The sequence below is a fragment of the Thunnus albacares genome, chromosome 8 (genome assembly GCF_914725855.1).
Source record: "Thunnus albacares chromosome 8, fThuAlb1.1, whole genome shotgun sequence".
Taxonomy (NCBI): Eukaryota; Metazoa; Chordata; class Actinopteri; order Scombriformes; family Scombridae; genus Thunnus; species Thunnus albacares.
The window spans coordinates 24,574,610-24,595,743 of record NC_058113.1 but is presented as its reverse complement, the minus strand read 5'-3'; the positions used below and the strand labels follow the sequence as shown (position 1 = coordinate 24,595,743).

The following is a 21,134-nucleotide window of genomic DNA, read 5'->3' as shown; positions in this document are numbered from 1 at the left end:
CTCTAACCGCTCTTACTATTTTGGATGAACACAGGGAGCATCTTCAGCAACAGACCACCAAGATGAACCAATGAGCGTCACAGGAACTCCTTAACTCAGAGTTTTCTTTCGCATCTTCTATCAGTATGTGTCTAATTCTCTGTCAGGATTAAAATAAATTGCTCTTTGCTCCCCTCAGCCTGTGTACTTGCCTTGTTATGACCAGTCTGTCCTTATAGTATGTTCCTGCATGCACGTCCTTTACTGTGCCAGAGTTCATGTATTTTATGTGCTGTAGGTGTAGCTTTTTTACATCTGTCAGCCATTTCTGCTTCTGCTGTGCATGTTTCAATTAGTGCCTGATGATGCATCACATTGTTGTCACATTTAGTGAACATTTGTATTTGCATGTTGTGTATTTTGTGCTTCTTTGTTGCATGTTTTAATTAGAACCTGACAATATGATGTTTAATGGTGACCGGTATGATGTTTTTTGTTTGTTTGTTTGTTTTTTGTTTTTACTAACATTAATAGTCTTTTTCTTTTTTTAGTGCTCTGCATGCATATATAAACTATTTCAAAAACTCAAGGATCAATTAATATTTTAATGTTATATTCTTATGTTCTTTTTAGGGTGACTTTGTAACTCCTCTCCAGGGACTACAAATGAAAAATAACCTTTTGGCTAAACTACAGCAATATTTGTTACTGTGCACTGTCCCTAAATCAACCAATAAATTAAATATATACTATTTACTTTAACTATAGAATATGTACAATAGGCCTATATGTGTGTTTATAATTTGTATATATTTATTTCACTAAGTATATTGAGCATCTTTGGCACTCAAATTTCCCTCAGGATGTACAAAATTTTATAAAGTTTTGTCCTTAAACCTTTTCTGAAGGTGTGTTTTTAAAAAACAACAACAAAGAAATCATCCACTGACAACTTCATAGTTTTCAAGGAGACGCTTGTACACCCTCTGCTGGTAGTATTATACATTGGTGGTCCTATTCGAGGAGATTTATAGTAATATTACAGTTTAGCATAATTGCATTTTCTTTGCCAACAACCTGCAAAGTACATTTAAAGAGACTCTATTGTTTTTAATGATTAAATTTAAAGGAGATGATAGTGGACATACATGAAGAAGGAGAGGAGATCTCATCGAAAGCTGACAATCCGAGAATCTGAGGTGGAGAGAAGGTCAGCAGCTTTAAATTCCCGGGTGACCACATCAGTGATGACCTCACCTGGACATTAACATCACCTAGCGGCTCAAGTAAGCACAACAGCGGCTGTTGTGAGGGAGACTGAGGAAACTCGGCATGTCAGGGGATTCCCAGTAGCTGCTACAGTTTGCATCTTGACCAGCTGCATCACTGTGTGGGATGGGACCAGCGAACGCCTGCAGGGTGGCACCACCATCTCTGCAGGACGTCTACCACCATAGAAGAGCCTGCAGCATCATCAGATACTCCACCCACCCTCAACACAGGCTTTTCACACTTATGCCCTCTGACATGAGTGTGAGATGCAGGACCTCTAAGCTTAGGACAGCTTTTATCCTCAGGCCATCAGACTGATCAACAGATCCAATCCACCCTAACCCACCTCAGCACACACACACACACACTGTCTGTATATAGAATTTTGCACATATATTTCGTCGCCTAATACTATTCTGAATACTGTATATTGTACATAGTGTTCTTCGGATATTTTATTTATTTTCTCTTATCTCTCGTGATATTTAATTTGTTTATTTTCTTCTATTTGTATAGTTTTCATTCTCTATTCCTCTTGTTCCTTTGATAAAACAGCATTCAGAGTGGAAGACGAAGGAAGAATTTCATTGCACAGGGAAACTAGTTTTAACTGCATGTAACTGACAAACGCTTTGACTTTCACTATGTGCTCTGGTGCCACCTCCTGGCACCTGTGGGGAAATGCAACATCAATGCTGAATTTGAGCCTTAGTGCACTTTATTGAATTATTGCATAATCTCTAAATAAATGACACCGCGGATCAAATATATTCGCTGTGTTATTGCCCCCTTTTTTCCCCCACGCAGATTTTGTGTGTGTGTGCGTGTGGGGGGTGAGAAGGGGGGGGGGGCAGTAAAACTGATCCACTCTGCTGCTTCAATGAGGATCTGCTCCTGTCTGTGACGTCACTGACCCCAGGTGTGGCACGAGAGAAACAGGTAGGCTTTTGTTGAAATGCGCGGGTGGCAGACTTCAGTATTTACAGTCGTAGCTACGTAAAAAAAACGGTGCCATATTTGACTGGAAAGAGGGAAGCACCGGCGGTTTGTTTGGGACTAGGGAGGAAGCTTGCAGGAAAAAGCGATGAAAGAGCTATAATTATCTCAAGAGTTTTTTTTTTTCTTGTTCCGATGTCTCAGGGACAGTCGCTTTGAAGAAGAGGTTGTCTGGAAACATGGAGGAATAGTGTTGAATACGGATATACAGTATTGTGAACGCAGAAACAGTGTATATGAAACTTTGCGCTTTCAAGCTCACACACTGAGCTGTTTGAATTAGTTTGTCAATATTTATTCGTTTGGGACTGTTTGGAGCCATCTGCACTCTTCCCGTTGAAGGTTTAGGTGAGTATGTCGAAGTTAAGTCGTTATCATTGAACGCCAAAACAAATATGTGTCAACTTAACACCGGTGAGGAGAGTAAACTAGACGTGTTTTAAATTGCGGATACTCTGGCGTAAGCAAACCACAAAATCATAGTAAAATTGTCCTCACCAACGCCCAGTAAACAGGAAATGTTAATTAACTCACAGATACTGTAACTTACAAAGCACTGTAGGATATTCTTGGAACTAGTATCAACTTGTGTTCCATCAGTGAAATATTCAAGTATAAAATATAAACAGCTTATCTTACTTGTCAGAAGTGGAAGTAAAACCACTTTTGGTGCAGCAGCTGGTACAGAGTTTACTGTACACGAGTTTTTACTGAAGGAATTTATTCCACTTTACTGAAAATACAATTATTTCAAAGGGAAAATGTAGTTAGCTACATACTATACACACTAGAAACACCAGATAGTTTTTTACTTTTACTCGAAGTTGATTTTCAGTTCAAATATCACTCTTTCCATCGTAGTAGGACGTTGTTGCCTGGTGAATGGACACCAGACGACAAGGTGCTGGTCATGTCCTATATTTTAGAGAGGCGAGGCTCCAATGATTTTATTGTATAACCGTCATTTCAACCACACTTTCTCTTCACAAGGCAAGATCACTACAAGTGCTAGATACAGCCTCATAGATACATCTCCCTGCACCTGCATGTTGTGTCTCTTGGTGTCAAAAATATACAGAATATGGAATGAATGTTGATGTATTTTTTTTTTTAACTTTTTGTGATGAACTCAGGTGCAGCCTTGTAACTTGTTGATGATGTCACTGATTGTGGATTAATACCAAGTATGAGATGTGTATTGAACTTGCAACGAGAAAGACCAATGTGGTCAAAACGTCTGTTGTACACTAGAAATCGTTGCAGCGTAGTGTGCTGTCGTCTTCTTTTCAATATCAGACATTGTTATACTCTTTGACCCAGGTGTCTGACAACAATAGAGCTGCACAATTAGTCAATCAATCAATTAGTCTATTGATAGGAAATTAATTGGTAACTATTTTGATAACTGATTAATTGTTTTAGTCATTTTACAAGCAAAAATGTCAAAAAAATTCACTGGTTCCAGCTTCTCAAATGTGAAGATTTGCTGCCTTTGTTCGACATATATGACAGTAAACTACTTATCTTTGGGTTCTGAACTGTTCAGTCCGACAAAACAAGACATTTGAAAACTTCTCCTTGAGCTATGGAAAATTATAACCCCCCCTTTTCACTATTTTCTGACAATTCATAGAGTAAATGATTAATGGAGCGGGTAATCGTCAGATGATTCATTAGCGAAAGTAATGGTTAGGTGCAGCCCTGGACAAAATTAGGCAATCTTGCATGTTTTTAGAAAGTAGAGTAGTAGTAACAGAGTTATTAACCTTTGGTGATTTAACTTTGTTTCTAGGTGCCTTAAACTATGTGAGAAGTAATAAGTGAGTCAGAATAGGGATGTATAATATAGATAACACCCTCTATAATGCTATGTAGGGCTGCTTCTTATTATTTTCATATTTGATTATTTACTTCATTCCTTGATTAATCATTTTGTTTACAAAATGTTAGAAAATAGTGAAAAATGCCTGTTATAATTTCTTAATGCCCGTGGTGGTGTCTTCAAATGTCTTGTTTGTCAACAGTCAGTTTACCTTCATGTATGATACAAAAAGCTTAAAATCCTGACATTTGAGAAACTGCAACCAGCAAATATTTGGCATTTTTCTTTAAAAAAAAATGACAAAAATGATTACGATTATCAAAATAGTTGCAGATTAAGCAAATTAAATTCCTGACAAATAAAATACTTTGTCAAAATGAAGCAAAAATCATATAAAAATGCAAATTTGCCTTAAAGCAGTCCTGCTAATTAATTTGCAATACACCCAGAGATATTGAAAAAGTCATATAAACAGTAAAGCAAAATCTCTGACAGTAAACAAATACATATTGCCACAGACAATCTGAATATATAATATAATGTGCTGTGCAGGACTGCAGCAATGATGGACAACATAGACCTCGAGCAGCAGGAACCGTTTCCTGTGGACCGAGACGGGAGACCGATAAGGAATGAAGAAGACGAGCCTGATGGGAACAGGAAGATGGGCTGTTGTGAGAAGTTTCAGCGGTCTATCTCCAAATGGATGCTTCCAGAAAACCACCGAAACGTGTACCTGGAAAGGGCCAACTGCTGCCCGCCTCCCATCTTCATCATCCTCGTCAGTATTGGAGAGGTGAGGGTTTAGCTTGGCCCAGAGTGTACACGACACACGTAACAGCACGGATTCTGTTATCTCATTATAAAACTTGCTTTCTATGCTGATATTAAGGTGAAAATGTGGGAGCGTAGGTTGTATATCTTTCAATAATGACACTAAGTGAAACAGTTAGTCTTATTTGACAGTTTCTAGCTTAAATATTTGAAAAAAATAAAGGTAGTTTTTGCTTTCTCTACTCTGAGAAGCTGAGAAAAAGTGTTTGTCTGTTTTGGCATCTGCGCCGTCTCTTCTGAATGTCCAGATTCATCAAGCGCAGTCGCCCAGGAGCAGGCAGAAGGCATGGTGTCAATGAAAACAGTAGTTTTGCATGAGTTGTAGCTTTAGACTAGAGTAGGTGCAGTTAATCCTTAATGATGGGATTCAAAAATGCTCTTCCAGAACGAGTAAACAGAAAGCCACCGTGTCTTTTTGACTTTTAGATTCAAGTAAATAAACACATCTTGAGAAATGTGGATGATTTGTGGCTGATTTGTGTAAATAGCAAAAGGAGACCTCATTTCCTTCCATAACTGTGCTTTAAAACAGACGTGAACTTGAGTTACTTAGGGTAGATATTCCCTTCAAAATGATTACAATTTGAGGATGGAAAGATACACTTCGGAAAAGTCAGGAAATCTGTGAAACATTGCTGTCCCTTGTTGCTGTCAGAATCAATTGAAGGATGTAGCTTCACATTGACGTTTTCTTTCTTATCATTTCTTATCACTAAGTGTTCTGCACATTTCCTGTTCATACTTTGACATGAACAGCTCACTCTTTGTAGCTCACAGATGTCCAGTATCACTACATTTGAATGTCTGTGAATACTTTTTAGGGACATTTACTCAGTGAATATCGACTGAGCTTCTTTGTCAGCTTGTCTTTGCTTTATACGCACACAGATACAAGCATTCATACATCTGAGCTCCTATGTACGATGGGAACATACCTCAACATCTGTATTCAAAGTTCATTTTTCCTGCCTTTATTTTGTCAGCTGTTTGGGATTTGGCTTCGTGCCTCATACCTGCTGCTCTAATCTTAAGGCTGGTCAGTTTCTACACTTTTGTTGGGAAGAAAGTGAACAAGCTCTTACTTCAAGAATAATTTGTTTACCTTCTCTGTTCTTCACTAGTTGGCAGTGTTTATTTACTACGCTGTGTGGAAGCCGCAGAAGCAGTGGGTGACTCTAGATGAAGGCATCTGGAACAGTCCCCTTACATACAAGCCAGATCACCGGCAGGAAGCATGGCGCTTTGTCTCCTACATGTTTGTCCACGCTGGGTAAGTGTGGGCAGGGCTGCTACATTCATTATGTGGTAAAAGCTTGAGTCAGTGTGGGGGAGTGGACAAAATCTCAGAGGCACCTTACAGCATAATATCACGGCTCTGCAGTAAACACCAGTTTGGTGAAGCTCATAATCTTTTGGGATTTTTATTTTAGGCTGTTGGTTCAATACTGTGGTCATTTTTGAGAGTGCAGGTTGGGACAGTCATGATGATTTTGACACTTCCCCCTTGCTGTATTACATGACAACATAATTTAGTGTTTGTAACATGCGACTTCTGTGAATCATAGTCATGAAGCTGGGTACTGGCTTTAAAAGAGGTCTAACAACTACTGTTCTTAGTTTGTTTTCAAGGCAACTTACAGAGATGCAACAGGATCAAATAGTCTTTGCCTGAATTGCTGGCACATTTGTGAAAACACTTCAATGTTGTGTGATGTGGCAAGTAAAAAAGTCCTAAAAAATCATGAGTACATAAGCCACAGGAACACAGGAAAACCAAAACTCATGACTGCACAGAAACACTGCATTAGCAAAGAGGAAGAGTGGTCATTGACCCTCGCCAACACTAACTGAAAGACACTTACAGGATATTTGCTTAAAGGATAAGTCTGGTGAAATTCTTTACGTTTCCTACTGTCAACAAATGTCATGAAAAGATGGAAAACAGCAATGGACTGATCCAACTAACAAGTGTTGTCTGTGTATCCAAAGCCTGATATATCTTATTCCTCTGTGCCGTAGAGCTCCGTTGTTGTTGTTAAACGATTTAAAACACATCAACTGAGTCACAGTGTCCACTGACTGACATTAGCAGTGGGTATTTTAGGGAATTGATTCTGATTCTTGGTGTCATGATTCAATTCTTGATTCAAAATCGATTCTCGATTAAATAAATAGAAAGAGGGGCCCCATATAGCTTCTTAAGTCCAGTGTGATGTGTGCCAAAGCATTCACTCACGTCCATAGTCAAGTAAACAGCAATATGAAACATAAACAGTTGAGCTCAGTGGTCTTGATGGAAGTCACTGTCTGACGGAGAGGAAAAAGCAGAGAAAAGTGTGCTTGAGTATATAGCTTTTTTTATTTTAAAAAGTTAACTGCATTCATTTGGAAGCATCTTACAATCTTTGAATACCATTATTACAAAAATAATTTCTTTGGACTTTGTAAATTGATTCAGAATAGTAGAGGATAAAAATTGCAATTCGACCATTATACTTTATTTTAAGTCAATCACACATACTCCGTCCTGCTGTCATAAATACTCAACAGAGCTCCAAATGTGTATTGATCTTTGGCTGAAAATATTCCCCAACAAATGCCCAATTTACTACTGCTTCAGTGACGTTTGTTAGAAACTGCAGAGCCCAGCTGTTTTAGGAAATTAATTCAGTGAAACTACATTGTGACCTGTTTTTAAATATCAACATCTTCAGTAGGAACCAGTGGACTTTGGGCTGAGTTTGGTAAAGTATTGAGAGTGAGACTAACACATTGTGGGTTTTGGTCTTTTCATGGATGTTGACAGTAAGAAATATTTAGAACAACACCAGTTTTCTCCTTTAACAACCCTACACAGTACAGTATATTTTGTCCACCCTACTGTACATTTGTATGACATTTCACCTCCATGATGAAGTTTATTGTGTTTACTATGTCGTTACTCTGCCTCCCCAGTGTGGAACACATTGTGGGCAACCTGATAATGCAGCTGCTCCTGGGCATCCCGTTGGAACTGGTCCATAAAGGATTTGAAGTGGGAATGGTTTACCTTGCTGGTGTCTTGGCAGGTGAGAAACACCTGCCGCTGTTTGTTACTCACTTTTCCTCCTCAAATACAACAAATCTCTTTCCATTCCTAAAAAAAAAATGCTTTCAAGATCCTAAGCTAGCAGGGTTTCATAAGAGTTTGTGAATGCTGTGCACCCAGATATCTGACAGTTACTTGTCTTGAAGTTGGTTTTTCTAGTTTGTGTTAGAGCGAGTCCTGGCTGTCAGAAATGCCTCTGGTGACAAACCTGATGATTTGTGTTGCTGTTTCCCCTCAGGCTCTCTGGCCAGCTCCATCTTTGATCCTCTCAGTGCCTTAGTGGGGGCCTCTGGGGGCGTTTATGCTCTCATTGGAGGCTATTTCATGAATGCAGTGGTGGTAAGTTTACATTCAATTTAATAAAACACACTGGAGCTACATTTCAGACTGAAGTGACTCTTGTTTACAGAGTTCCCTCCTTTATACTGTTTATCACTGAACTACTGTGCACTCATTGAATCCCTTTAGTATTTTTGTCTAGGGCTGCAACTAACAATTATTTTCATCATCGATTTATTATGATGATTATTTTCTTGATTAATCAGTTTGTCTATAAATGTCAGAAAATTGTGAAAAATGCTTGTTACAATTTCTTAGAGCCCAAGGTGATGTCTTAATGTCTTGTTTTGTCTGATTAACGGTCCAAAATCAAAAGATATCCAGTTTACGGTCATGTATGACATATACAATTTTAAAATCCTAAAATTTGCTGAGTTGATGCATCAGTCGATAAACCCCCGGGTGAAGTCACATTTTTTCAGTCAAATCGCTGCCTTTTTTTAAGCCACATCATTATACACAGAGTAACGCAGGATGACAGCATGACAGGCTGTAAACTTTTACAGTTTCTTGTCTCTAAATGACCTAAATACATAACTATGGTAGACACAGAGAGGGATGATGCTCTCAGCTCTGGTGTTAAATGCAGTGAAGTTGGCTAAACCACTGTTTAAACAGATGTGTCTCTATACCGGCATCTCTACGTCTCCTCCTCTACTGTCCAGTGTGATCAACTCCTCGGCTGACAGCGCCGTTAGCAGCCGGCAGAAGAGACGCTCTGAGCTGTGCTTGCATTTTATAACTGAACTAATACCAGGATGCAAACTTTTTCACGTCCCATATGATGAACAGCAGCATTAAAACACAAGTCTTACAAGTGAAACATGAGAAGCTGTTATCAGTTTATTGCGGGGCGGTAGCTCTGCAGGTGCGCTTGATTGTATTGTAACTGCAGTAACTGGGCGGAGACATGAATGATATTTATCATAGCAGGCTGAAGAAAGAAAGAAAATGTAATATTTAGTATGTAGGCCTATAAGGAAGAAATACATGTAACAAGATAAATATAGAGAAATATATGTGTCTTAAAGTTCATTCATTCCTAAGAGTGTGCTACCTAAGTAGGTCTTAGTGGAGCCAGCTTTGTCTGTCTTCACTTCATGTTGCTTTTTTTTTCCTTATCACTTTGAAAGCTACTATGAAAATATTGTTCTTCACAGCTGGTGACTGTTTCAATTCACAGAATTTCCGAGAGATGATTCCTCTCCTTGGAGTGTTTCGTATCCTTGCCATAGTGATGATTGGTAGGTTATCCTGTTTTGTTTTTTTTTTTAAAAAAATATATAACTGCTGTCATGACAATTCGAAAATGTTAAATCTAATACTGTTTTCCAGTTGGTGTAGATTTTGGATTTGCCTTCTACAGAAGATTCATCAACCATGAGGATGGTTTGAAGGTATGATTCCCCCCCCCCCCCCCGTACAGTAGATGACTTCAGCAGAATAGAAAAACAAAGGGTCTCGCTAAACCTTTTCAGACATAGAAGGAGCCTCAAGACAAAATCCAGCTAACCTCTCCCAAAACCAGCAGTGGTATGTGGGGACTTCATTTGCTTGTGGCTATAGACAAGATCAGTAGCTCTTAGTGGGACATGGTAAATCATGCATATACATACCTCTCTGTATAGGCATGTACGAATACTCTCTGCACACGAACCACCTTTTATAACCAGTAAGCTAAATCTAGAAATGTTGACACTTGTTCTTTGACTCCATATTTTCAGTTTTGAATAATAAAACAGCTAAAAGCACGTTTCCCACCTTTTGACGAAGCTTGTCTGTCTTTCCAAGTGATTCCACCACACTCTGAAAACCTGATTTCCTTATTCCCTCCCCCACCTTGTTATTACCCTCTTTTCTTCATTTGTTTTCACTGTTAAACTGGTCCTGCAAGTTTTCTGGGTTTCCCCCACTATTCAGTTAGGTAAAGATTAGCCGGTGGGGGGGTGGGGGGGGGTCTATGGCCAATTCAACTTTGGTGATGAGGCCCACAGGCTAAATCTAAAATTTGACTTCATGTTTTCTCTTCTTAGGTGTCTTTTGTGGCCCATTTTGGAGGAATTGTGGCAGGGATGACCATCGGCTACGTCTTCTTCAGTGCTTACAACACAAAGCTACTGAAAGACCCGCGTTTCTGGATTTGTATAGTGGGCTATGTAGTCTTTGTGCTCTTTGCTGTACTCTTCAATATCTTCCTTTCACCAGCATCATAAGACCACCATAAGATCTGCAGTCAAACCTTTTTTTTTTTAAAGATTAACACTAAAAGCCTTAATGTCACACTCAGGAAACTACATTTTACTGATGGTCCAGAGCAAAGTTGTTTTTTTGCTTTGTGAATGTAATGCACAGGGTTTATTTTTAAATTTTATATCAGATTTTCCTTTTTTAAAGTGCTGTATTTGTGAGTGTAAGTGGACGGGTGCCCCCTGCTGTTTATTTGTAGCATTGCAGAAGGTGTATTTTACATTTTAGGCTATGTGAAATGAAGATATGCCTTTTTAAAAAAAGTGAATCATTTTACAGTGAGTTATTTCTCTTGCTCTAATTTTTTTTATCTTTGCTGTAGCTTTGTGTGTTTTGTTTGTAAGATTGTAGATCCTTTTGTACTTTTTATGATTATCAGGAAATGAATGATTACATATGTCACTTTTCATAGATAGGAAATAATGACCAGGCTATTTAATGGAATAATTTTACACTCATCTATGCTGTTGCTAGTTTTCTGCTGAATCATCACAGACTCTCACAGACTTCCAGTATTCCTTAAAATGTGCCTTAAACGTGGTGAAGTCCCCTCACCACATTAAACACTAAATTTGACGACGACTAATAAGACATCGGATGTATGATAACACAAGTTTACAAGGAAGTCTCAGGGAAAAGGGATAACTGCTGTGTCCAAACTGCTTGTGTGGCCCCTTCCTTTTATAAGCAAAACATCTGGTTTACTATCAAGCCTTGGCTGAACGCCACATTATTCAGTCACATCCTGTTGAAAAGACATAACCAATTACATGTTAAACTCAACAAGAAAGTTATTTTATTATCATACGTGCTTTTTAACCTTGCAAATACAAAACTTAACCTTTAAACACAAACATCCAGCTTTTGGAAATACTATCTACTGTAACTTGTTGGTCATTATAGACAGTGGTCGATATCATATAATATCCACACTTGTGTGGAACTGTAACATTAAGTGTAAATTATTAGTAAAAGTACATTTTTGTCCCCAGAAGTCTATACATAAAAACTCTCACATAACTGTTTTACATTTGGTGTGAGAAAGCACAGACTGTGATTTAGGAAGAGATCTTATTTTAGGAAACGTCCCTAAGATAACAGGGAAACAGAGAACAGAGACCTCCTACACTTGGTTTTGCATTTCCGCAGCTCAATGTTTTAGTTTTTTCAACGAAATTTGATGTTTTTTAATGTATGTTTTGTCAAACTAATGTTGAACATCTGCAGAAACAGGACAGTATTGATGTTGTCTGATGAATAAATACAGAATTAACATTAAAAATTTAATTTTCTTACAGTGGGCTAATTCATTGTCAGTATGTCTAAAGGTTAGCAGACAACATAGTGTTTTTACAGTACCAGCCTGCTGTTTGATGCTGCAGGGACTCTATTACATGTATTTGTGCCCCAATGACAGCTTCCTGTATGTGGAAAGTTCCATAGTTTCCAGATTTAGCACTATCAATATAACTTAGTGCATCAATATTCAATTACTATAAACTTGTTAACCTAAACTTGTTAGCGGGAAATTATACGTTGCCTTATGTAGTTCTGCAGTAAACACATTTGATGTCATTAGATAAGACGGCTGAAAACCTGCAAGGGTCTGCAAGATTTCACTTTATGTTTTTTAAATTAAATATTTGCTGATAAGCGCTCGTTGTTGTTGTGTTTTTGCATGTTATTTTCTTATGGAAGAATGTGTAGCTTCATATTAACGAATTAATGAGGATCTTAGTCTATTAGCACAAAGAATTGTGCTAATAGACAGCAGAGCAGAGGACATCCTGATGCCACTAAATAAAAATATAGGGACTGAAGCACAAGCAAAAATTGATTTTTGTGATTGGAAGGGAGAAAAAGGAAACAGCACTGGGATTTTCCCAATATTGTTACCTCAGTGTGACCCTCTGTACCCCTAATGTGTTTGTACCAGACTGGCTTAAATCAATCCTGCTCATCAGGGCAGCGTCCTGGCAGAAAGATTTTAGGGCAAAGGGGAAAAGTTCACTTTAGCCTCATATATATCAGATAGCCTCATATTATCAGATGGGTGGAAAAATCTTGAGCCGAATTGAATGTCAACCATTAGGCTGGTTCTGATTTGCTTTTTCCTGTTGACAATATTCTCAGCCTTGTAGGTAGATTGTCATGCACTGCATATTTAAAGAACTATATAGTATAGTATAATAAACACTTCATACCATTGGTGTGAAGCTATAATATAATGACTGACCCAAGATAACAACCATATTCATCACACAGAGGAATTTCCACAACTGTGAAATTGGCCAACAGATGTTGGCAGCAGTACTAATCCATTAAGATAGATTTCTTGTAAATGTGCTAAAATAATGTGTCAAGTTCACGAGAACTTAATTAGATCCAGAGAGGAGCAGCAGGGTATGAAATTGGACATGATGACTCATTGATTACTTTACTATAGTAGAAAACTATTGATCGAACAATGCCTCTGTGGATAACTGACTGGTATTGATGATGGGGGGATTGAAACTGTGTATTTCCGTCTCTTCATTGGTACAACATGGAGCAAGTAGTTGTTTACACACAGACCTAATGCACACACCCAAATGAACCAACACAAATATATTCAGTGTAAGTTCTGTTGATTCAATCAAATTGAATCTATACAACATTGCTGTGTGGAAAGGTGAAGTAATATCAAGACAAATACATTTAAAAAAAGAGTTCTGACCTTAAAAGATTGAGGTCAATATTGGTGTACAGCCGGTTACAACCCCATCACTGCGGGGCCATGATCTAAATGCATCTGTGAAGCTGTCGGTATTGACTTTCTCTGGTCAGAGTAGTGCTGGCACTCTTCCCTAAACAGCTCAGTTGTTCCCACTTTGTTTCTGGCAACAACAAAGCAGAGGCGGGTCACTGAAGTTTAGGTGATGTGCAGGGACTCATGTGGACGGTGTTAACGATTTTTACAACTTTTGGGTGACCGCGTCAGGGCTGCATGACCCGAGGAGATTTAAGTCACCACCGGCAGTCTGTCCATGCTGCAAGGTAAATGGAAAGAACAACTGTACAGAACTCTGCCATGCTTTATATAATGACACTGCTGAAATGGTTTCATTAAGACAAAACCGGATAGCTGAACAGCCAAGGGAACATATCTCTGGATGTACAAGTCTTCTTTGTGTACTTTTACTTTATCTTTTTGCAAATATGTGACTTATTACATTATTACTTCACTGCTACTACAGTTTCCTATTTAATGTTTCTTTTTTTCCAGCTGAGAGGTACTGTAACTATTTAATATTTTCATTGTTATTAAAAATCTTTTTTACTTAACTTTCTCGTGGTTTACTTAAAATGTTGCTTTTTTGTGCTAACTAAATCTGAAAAGCTGCTCATATTCTCAATGTGCTTTTTTTTGTCTATTTAAAATACAGTTTACTTCACCAAACAAGAACCATATGTGTTGACCACTTTTAAACCGTCTCAGCAGACTTTTTTCCCTAATTATTCAATCTCTCTTTGTCAATGCCTTCCTCCCAGTCATAATGGCAGAGTGAAGATGGGTGACTGGAACTTCCTTGGGGGGATTTTGGAGGAGGTGCATATCCACTCCACGATGGTAGGCAAGATCTGGCTCACCATCCTGTTCATCTTCCGTATGCTGGTCCTCGGGGTGGCAGCTGAGGATGTGTGGAACGACGAGCAGGCTGACTTTATATGCAACACTGAGCAGCCTGGATGCAGAAATGTGTGCTACGACCTGGCTTTCCCAATCTCCCTCATCCGCTACTGGGTGCTGCAGGTTATTTTTGTGTCCTCTCCCTCGCTGGTTTACATGGGCCACGCTCTCTACAGGCTCCGGGCGTTGGAGAAGGAACGGCAGAAGAAGAAGGCGCTGCTACGGAGGGAGTTGGAGTTGGTAGATGTGGAGTTGGCAGAAGCCAGGAAGAGAATTGAGCGGGAGATGAAACAGGTTGATCAAGGGAAGCTTAACAAAGCTCCTCTCAGAGGTTCTCTGCTCCGCACCTATGTGGCTCATGTTGTCACTCGCTCTATTGTTGAAGTGGCCTTCATGACAGGCCAGTACGTCCTTTATGGCTTTCACCTCTACCCGCTGTTCAAATGTGAGCGGGATCCTTGTCCCAATGCGGTAGACTGCTTTGTTTCCAGACCAACTGAGAAAAGTGTCTTTATGGTGTTCATGCAATGCATTTCTGCAATTTCTCTCTTCCTAAACATCTTGGAGATCATGCATCTGGGTTACAAGAAGATTAAAAAAGGCATCTTGGACTTCTACCCTCACTTGAGAGATGACAGAGATGACCTTGATGATTACTATGCCAACAAATGTAAAAAAGAGTCTGTAGTGCAAATATGCACTAGTGTAACTCGAAAGGCAACGATTGCCTCTGCACCCAGTGAATACAACCTGGAGAGGGTGCAGGGCACAATGTACCCAAACCTTATCAAACCTTCAACTTTTCTACCTGTTCAGGGCGAGCTGGCCAATCAGCAGGATTTGGATGATTCTAAATGTTCCACTCAAAGTCCCCCTGGGTATAACTGCACCTCGACTACCAACGAGCCGTGCTCTCCATGCTCTCCATGCTCTGACTCCGTGATTAATGCAAAGCAGGAGGCTGAGGAGTTTTTGCATCTTCCCCCACACAGTAAGGAGGGCAGCGAAAGAGGGAGCCCAGACTCTCCAAAATGCCCACAGAGGGCAACTACTGCTTCCTCCTTCCCCACGCTGCCAATAAGTGCAGCAAGAAGACCGTGGAGGGCTCACGGCTCTATGAAATGCTCCACAGTGCCAGAAGGTAAAAGCTCTGACACGGATTCATATGGGGGTGCGAAAGCTAGTAGTGGACCGCCCTCGGCCAAGCATCAAAGCCGACCCTCCACTCCAGAGTCGCTGGATGACTCCAGCTCAGGATCCGGGCACAATCCCAGACCACCTTCCTCTACATGCAAAACATCAGTGGCAAGTAACTCAAGCAGCAGACGAGCACCTGACCTGCAAATCTAAAGCAGCAGACGAGCACCTGACCTGCAAATCTAAACTTTTAAACACAAACTGTTCAATCTTAATCCATGTTCGCATTGTTGCAAATCAACCCATAAACCCACTGTCATGTCTACACTCAAGCTCATATGTGGATTTAGTTACAAAAACTACAAATCTGTTCTTGGTCTGTATTTTCTCCTGAACTACAAACACTTATTGCAGTTAGTGATACAACTGATTTTAGTGAAATATTATTAATGCAGAACAACAGATGTATTGTACTGTATATTTTATGTTTTTCCAGCTGTTTTGGAATAAACCTTTTGTTTTCTATTGTGACCTACTTCATGTATTGCTACCAAATTAGCGTGAAAGATAAGTGTGTACAGTAAATTGCGTTACAATACACCTTGAAAGGTCTAACGCTGGATTAGATGGGCCTACACAAGATGAATTGTTACGGCTGTTTTTCTTTTAATTTTTTATTATAAAAGGTAAATGTCAGCTAATTCTGGGCAGTGCATCCCAACATATACACCTAAACCTTTGCTCTATACTATTCAGTTTTCTGAATAAATAATAATAAAAAAAAACTTTCATTGTATGGCCTTTCATACATGAGATGCAGTTCAATGTACTTTACATAAAATTGCCCTTTAAAAAGGAGTTCTGTCGCCAATATTTAGGTTATCTGTGAAAGTGCCAGGGTACTTTTTGGATTTGTAGTACATAGCATTGTTACATAAATTAATACTCAACAGGCAGAATTTCATCTGGATAATTTTGTCAGTGGTGCACGGTTTCACTTTAGTTCCATAATGTTTCAGGGCATTAGCTGGAAGGATTTAGTCGATTCTCAGTTTGAGAAGAAATAGCCAGTTAACCTGTACAGATATAACAAAATATAAACATTAGCTGTATTTTTTATCCATAAATGACAAAAATCTTTTCTGTCGCAGCATTACCATGAAGTCCTGGGTATAAAACACTCATAGTTTCCTGAGCATATCAATAAGCAGCTAACAAAGTGTTGATTACAGAGTTGTGTTTCTGTAATATTGACCAGATGTATCTGTGAATACAGTAACAACTGGCCTAAGTAATACACAAAAATGTTGTGCAAAAATGAGTGATGAAACATTTACTTGATTAGAAGACTGTGCTTTATTTTACCAGTGACTTACATTTCCGAGCTCTTTACAATGGTTTACTTGCACCAGACCTCTGTCTTTGTCACACACTGTCATTTGGATCTGAACAGTGTGTTTGTGCTTATAACAATGCCAGAAAAACACATATTGCTTATTTTCTTACATAAAGCCCTCAAAAAAAGTCCCATGTCTTAAGAACTGACTTGTCCAATCATAAAGAAAGGCACTTTCTACTGTAAAGATTTACTAAAGACTGAACAAACAAGAAAAAAAAATGTATTTACATACATGTACAGAATAATTTAAATCCTAAGAAACATAGAAATAAGATTTACAAAAACAGCTGCATAAAAATCCTTCACTTAACAGTGTCGTCTGGTCTTGAAATTTAAAGTTACAGTAATATAAACAAAAACTATATTAATCATGCAAAAGCTCTGCAGGGGTCTAGTCCGCCGTGGCTCCGTCTTCTGACAAAGGTTCATACTGCTGAAGCTACAGAGATGGAGAACAACAGGCATATATATTAGGCGCTTTTAACAGTATGTTGTATGAAATTACCCAATATTTTTATCATTGAGTTTTCTTATTGTTAGAAAAAGCATAAGGTTTACCCTTGTTTTGAGGTCTTTGTTTTCCTCTGCCAGACGTGAACACCTCTGTCTCAGGTCCATCACCTCCTGCTGTAGAGCCTCAGTGTCTGCTGAAGCCTGGCCGGCCGCACCAAGGTGCTGCTTCACAAATCTGGGTAGGAGTCGGTCAAAGAATCTACAGCAAGCAAAACTGATTTCTGGACATTTCTCTTTATTATTATTGTTGTTGTTTGGGTGTATGAGTATGAGCCTGAATCATAGGCTGAACTCACTACCAACCAAACAAAGAGACTATTTTTTGCAAATACACAGTGGTTTGAGTGCCAAGAGCAGATTTTTGTGAATGGAAGGATACTCCAGAGCATTGTTGGGTTTTTCTTGTTGTTCATACAGAGCCACTAACACTGAAATAAAGAGAAACAAGTTAATAAAATTGTACAAGAATTGAGGCAAGTTCTGATTAGGCCGGAGTATCTAACTTCAATAATATTGGGTAAGGACAAAAACGAGTCTCTAGCACAGATGATCAAGAACAGTATCAAATGTTGCCATCGAAAGCTTGGTCAGATTCTTAGTCTTGTTTACTTATTTACTAGTTAAATGATAATGTTGCTTATTTAGACTGTATTTTATTTATACAAAGTGCAGTACTGCTGTTGTGTGTTAATACAACATTAAACTGATGAATTTGAGAAGTTTGGCTTGTTTTATTAAACAACAAAATTTGGGTTTACAGTCTATCAGTGTGACAGACCGTTTGAAGAAGTTTCAAATGCCTTGTGATCAAGCAGAGAGTATTCTTAAGATTAACAGACAGGATTATCAGCTTGACCTCTTGCGTGCTCTTTGACCTATCAGTAAACTAAGCTAACAAGTAAAAATTGGGGACGTACAGTAGCGAGCAAAGTCCTTGTGGCGGTAATACACCTTAACGCTGGTTGCCACAGAACAGGAAAAGAAGAAGCAGCAGCGAGCAAAGCTGTGCTGATCAGATAATCATGACACCAAAGCATCTGAGAGGCAGTGTGTGGAAGTATTTCGGGGGCTACAGCATAGATGTCTTACTCTACATCAACAACAAATCTGAGGCCTTACCAGCGAGCTTGACACACAAGTGAGGCAGCGGAGCGACATCAATTCTGCAACCTTGTCTGACGCAGTGCGATCTCAAGACACATAGTGCAGTTGTTTAACACCACACGGGAAAACATAAAGACCACACTGAACGGTAAGACTCTCTCTCTCTCTGACACATACGGTATATGGCTTGTGTTCGAATTAATGTGAACAAATTACTTGTTAGTTTGACTTCATTCAGGCTTGACTTTTTGAAAAAGTGACAGCCCTAATGTGATGCATCAAACATAGTACTGTTTTGATGTCGGTAAGTCAGTGAAACTCTAGCATCGTACCGGCACTAGTTTTGAAAATTTAGAAATGATGCCTAGCCTTAAACGCAAAGAATTAAAAGGTAATTTGAGTCAAAAGTGTCCGATTAGATGGTAAGTTAGTGTTGTCTTATAAACAACAGTAATTCAATATTTTTCTATTCATTGGTGGTGTCAGAGGTTTTGTCCTGATCCGTGTTTCGACCAACTCATTGGCTCTTTACTTTCCATTGCAAAGTGAAGTTTGTGAAAAGGGTCCGAGCACCTTGAGAAATGACCTCTAGAACGAACAAACAAACAAACAAAAAAGGTGTCATACCACTGGTAAGGCTGTCAACAACACCAGCTTTCTCCAAGTATCTCCGAAACTGTTCCCTTTTGGGGTCTGAAGCCTGCTGGGGGGGATAAAAAAGAATTCATTCAATATCAATTCATCGCAAGATGTTAGTGGTTAAAAGCCAGACTTCTATCTAGAAACTGAGAGAACACACAACACGGTTAAAATGTGCTTAAAGGATAGATTCATAATTTTCCAAGTCTGTCTTAAAACAACAGGCAGGCGCCCAAATGAACATTGAAACAGGTTTTTCTTGTAATAAATCGGAGGAATAATCATTCCTCCGATTCATAGTGACCATCAGAAGATCCCTTCATAATGCACTCATACTGTGTGTGATGGGGACCAAGATCCACAAGCCTCCTTCTGTGCAAAAATGTATTTAAAAGTTTATCTGAAGCTTTAGTCGTCCAAATGAGTCAAATCAAGTAGATATCTTTCAACCTAATCTTTTTAGTGCCAAAGTCCCTCTTTTTGTTACTGTTCTTCCACCACAGCTCAACATGGAAACTGTCTGAGGAAACACAAAGAGGGAATTTGATGCTAATAAGACTGTGAATGTGGCAGATATCCACCTGATGTGACTAACTCAGACTACTGACGCCTCATATAAGCTTCAGATAAACTTTTAAATGCATTTTGGCCCCCCATCACTTGCATTGAAAGCACATTATGAAAGGGATCTTTTAATAGCCAGTATGAACAGGAGGAATGATTACAGCGAGGAAAACCTCTTTCATTGTTCATACGGGCACCTGACTCTTGTTTCAAGACAGACTTGAAAAACTGTGGTCCTATCCTTTGACACTTAATTTTTTTCATTCGTCATTTAATAGCCAAGAGCTCCTGTTACAAGCCACAAAATGGTCAAAACACCTATACTGCGGCAGAAAAGGTAAAAGTCAAAAAAAAGCAATATGGTGCTGGTTGGTTTTAAGCTCTGATCGGCCGGATTGTTCCCACAGAAAAGTTCAGGGAGGCGGCTGTGCGCTGCTCAGTAGTTTGAGAAATTAACTAGAAAAAAACGTGCCAAACCAACCAGTTAGTCTTTCTCCTTGAAGTATTTTCTCTCTTTAGTTGGTTTGTTGACATTATTGAATGGATACCGAACTGAGGTTTAGCCACAAACATTCAAAAGCTACAAACATTATTTAAAAAAACACACACACAAACATGCGCTCTCACAGGTGAACAACCGGTCCGCTGATGGAGAACCTTCCAGCTTGCTAACGTTAGCTTAGCTATCTTTCAGTTACGAGCTAGTCAAGAAACATTGGTTAGTTTTTCAAGAAATTATAGTGTAAGAAAAAGCGACAGCCAGTAAACTTACTCTATAATGCGCCATAATACTGCAGGCTGTAAAGTTGACTTTCTTCTTAAAGCGACAATGTTTTCTATGTCCCGCAAAACACCGCAGCACACAAGTTCAGAAAGCAGGTAAACTGCCGGCCGGAGACGTTCAGTTTCGTTTATCACGATCTTCCTTCAAGCAACTGCTCTGGGCTCGATGCTGCCTTCAGGTGTTCTTCGTAAAAATGAAAACTTTTATCAACCAGGGGAACTACAAAAATTAAACAGAGAGAGTGAGAGAGAGAAAAAAGATTCATTAGCTGTTTGATCTTGTAAACAAACATTGAAAAGAAATTCCTTTTCTCCCAGACAAAAAACAGTGCACTTGCAAAATAGACGATTTAAAGAAACTTAACGAGGATACTAAAAATATAAGATTACTAAAATATACTTAGTATTTTTTTTTGTTCCAGAAACATAGAGTAAAGGGATTATATAACCACACACGAGTACACAAAAGTATAAAAGCCTTAAAATAGCAACAGAGGTCGATGCTCTTAAAGTTCAGAGTCAGTTCAACTAGCCAATGTTTAAAAAAAAAAAAAAAAAAAAAAAGATGAAGGTCTCTTAGCAACCTGGAAGAAATTTACATTATATTATTAAAAACACTTTGTGGATATTTCATAGACCTCCAGTATTTTTCTGACTCAATTTTTTTTAAAAATTTTAATTAATTTTAATACTTTAGATCCTGTTGGTTGATGGCTCGTAAAAATACTTTGGACAGGGAGGAGGGTAG

At 38.8% G+C, this 21,134-nt stretch overlaps 3 protein-coding genes across 5 annotated transcripts; 2 read left to right on the top strand and 1 right to left on the bottom strand.

The window, feature by feature from the left end:
• Positions 1-2,067: 2,067 nt before the first annotated feature.
• Positions 2,068-10,578, top strand: rhbdl2 (rhomboid, veinlet-like 2 (Drosophila)). 2 transcript variants are annotated; one of them, XM_044360254.1, is made up of 8 exons: positions 2,068-2,190; positions 4,622-4,865; positions 6,025-6,173; positions 7,859-7,971; positions 8,230-8,330; positions 9,514-9,574; positions 9,666-9,727; positions 10,364-10,578. In XM_044360254.1, the coding sequence occupies exons 2-8, from the start codon at positions 4,632-4,634 to the stop codon at positions 10,541-10,543; spliced, it is 900 nt and encodes a 299-aa protein (XP_044216189.1). In that variant the 5' UTR covers positions 2,068-2,190; positions 4,622-4,631; the 3' UTR covers positions 10,544-10,578. The 2 variants fall into 2 exon arrangements, with proteins under 2 accessions (XP_044216189.1, XP_044216187.1); XM_044360252.1 differs by lacking the exon at positions 2,068-2,190 and adding an exon at positions 2,202-2,595.
• Positions 10,579-13,625: 3,047 nt separating this feature from the next.
• gja9a (gap junction protein alpha 9a) lies at positions 13,626-16,915 on the top strand. Its single transcript, XM_044358597.1, has 2 exons — positions 13,626-13,849; positions 14,109-16,915. Exon 2 carries the CDS (start codon positions 14,128-14,130, stop codon positions 15,595-15,597), a length of 1,470 nt encoding a protein of 489 aa, XP_044214532.1. The 5' UTR covers positions 13,626-13,849; positions 14,109-14,127; the 3' UTR covers positions 15,598-16,915.
• On the bottom strand, positions 16,722-20,559 carry LOC122987017 (c-Myc-binding protein-like). Of its 2 annotated transcripts, none has more exons than XM_044358601.1 (5): positions 20,376-20,559; positions 19,028-19,100; positions 17,676-17,724; positions 17,342-17,471; positions 16,722-17,222 (listed from the first exon to the last, which is right to left on the bottom strand). In XM_044358601.1, the coding sequence occupies exons 1-5, from the start codon at positions 20,388-20,390 to the stop codon at positions 17,175-17,177; spliced, it is 315 nt and encodes a 104-aa protein (XP_044214536.1). In that variant the 5' UTR covers positions 20,391-20,559; the 3' UTR covers positions 16,722-17,174. The 2 variants fall into 2 exon arrangements, with proteins under 2 accessions (XP_044214536.1, XP_044214535.1); XM_044358600.1 differs by having other exon boundaries at positions 19,028-19,103; positions 20,376-20,557.
• Between the last annotated feature and the right edge of the window lie 575 nt (positions 20,560-21,134).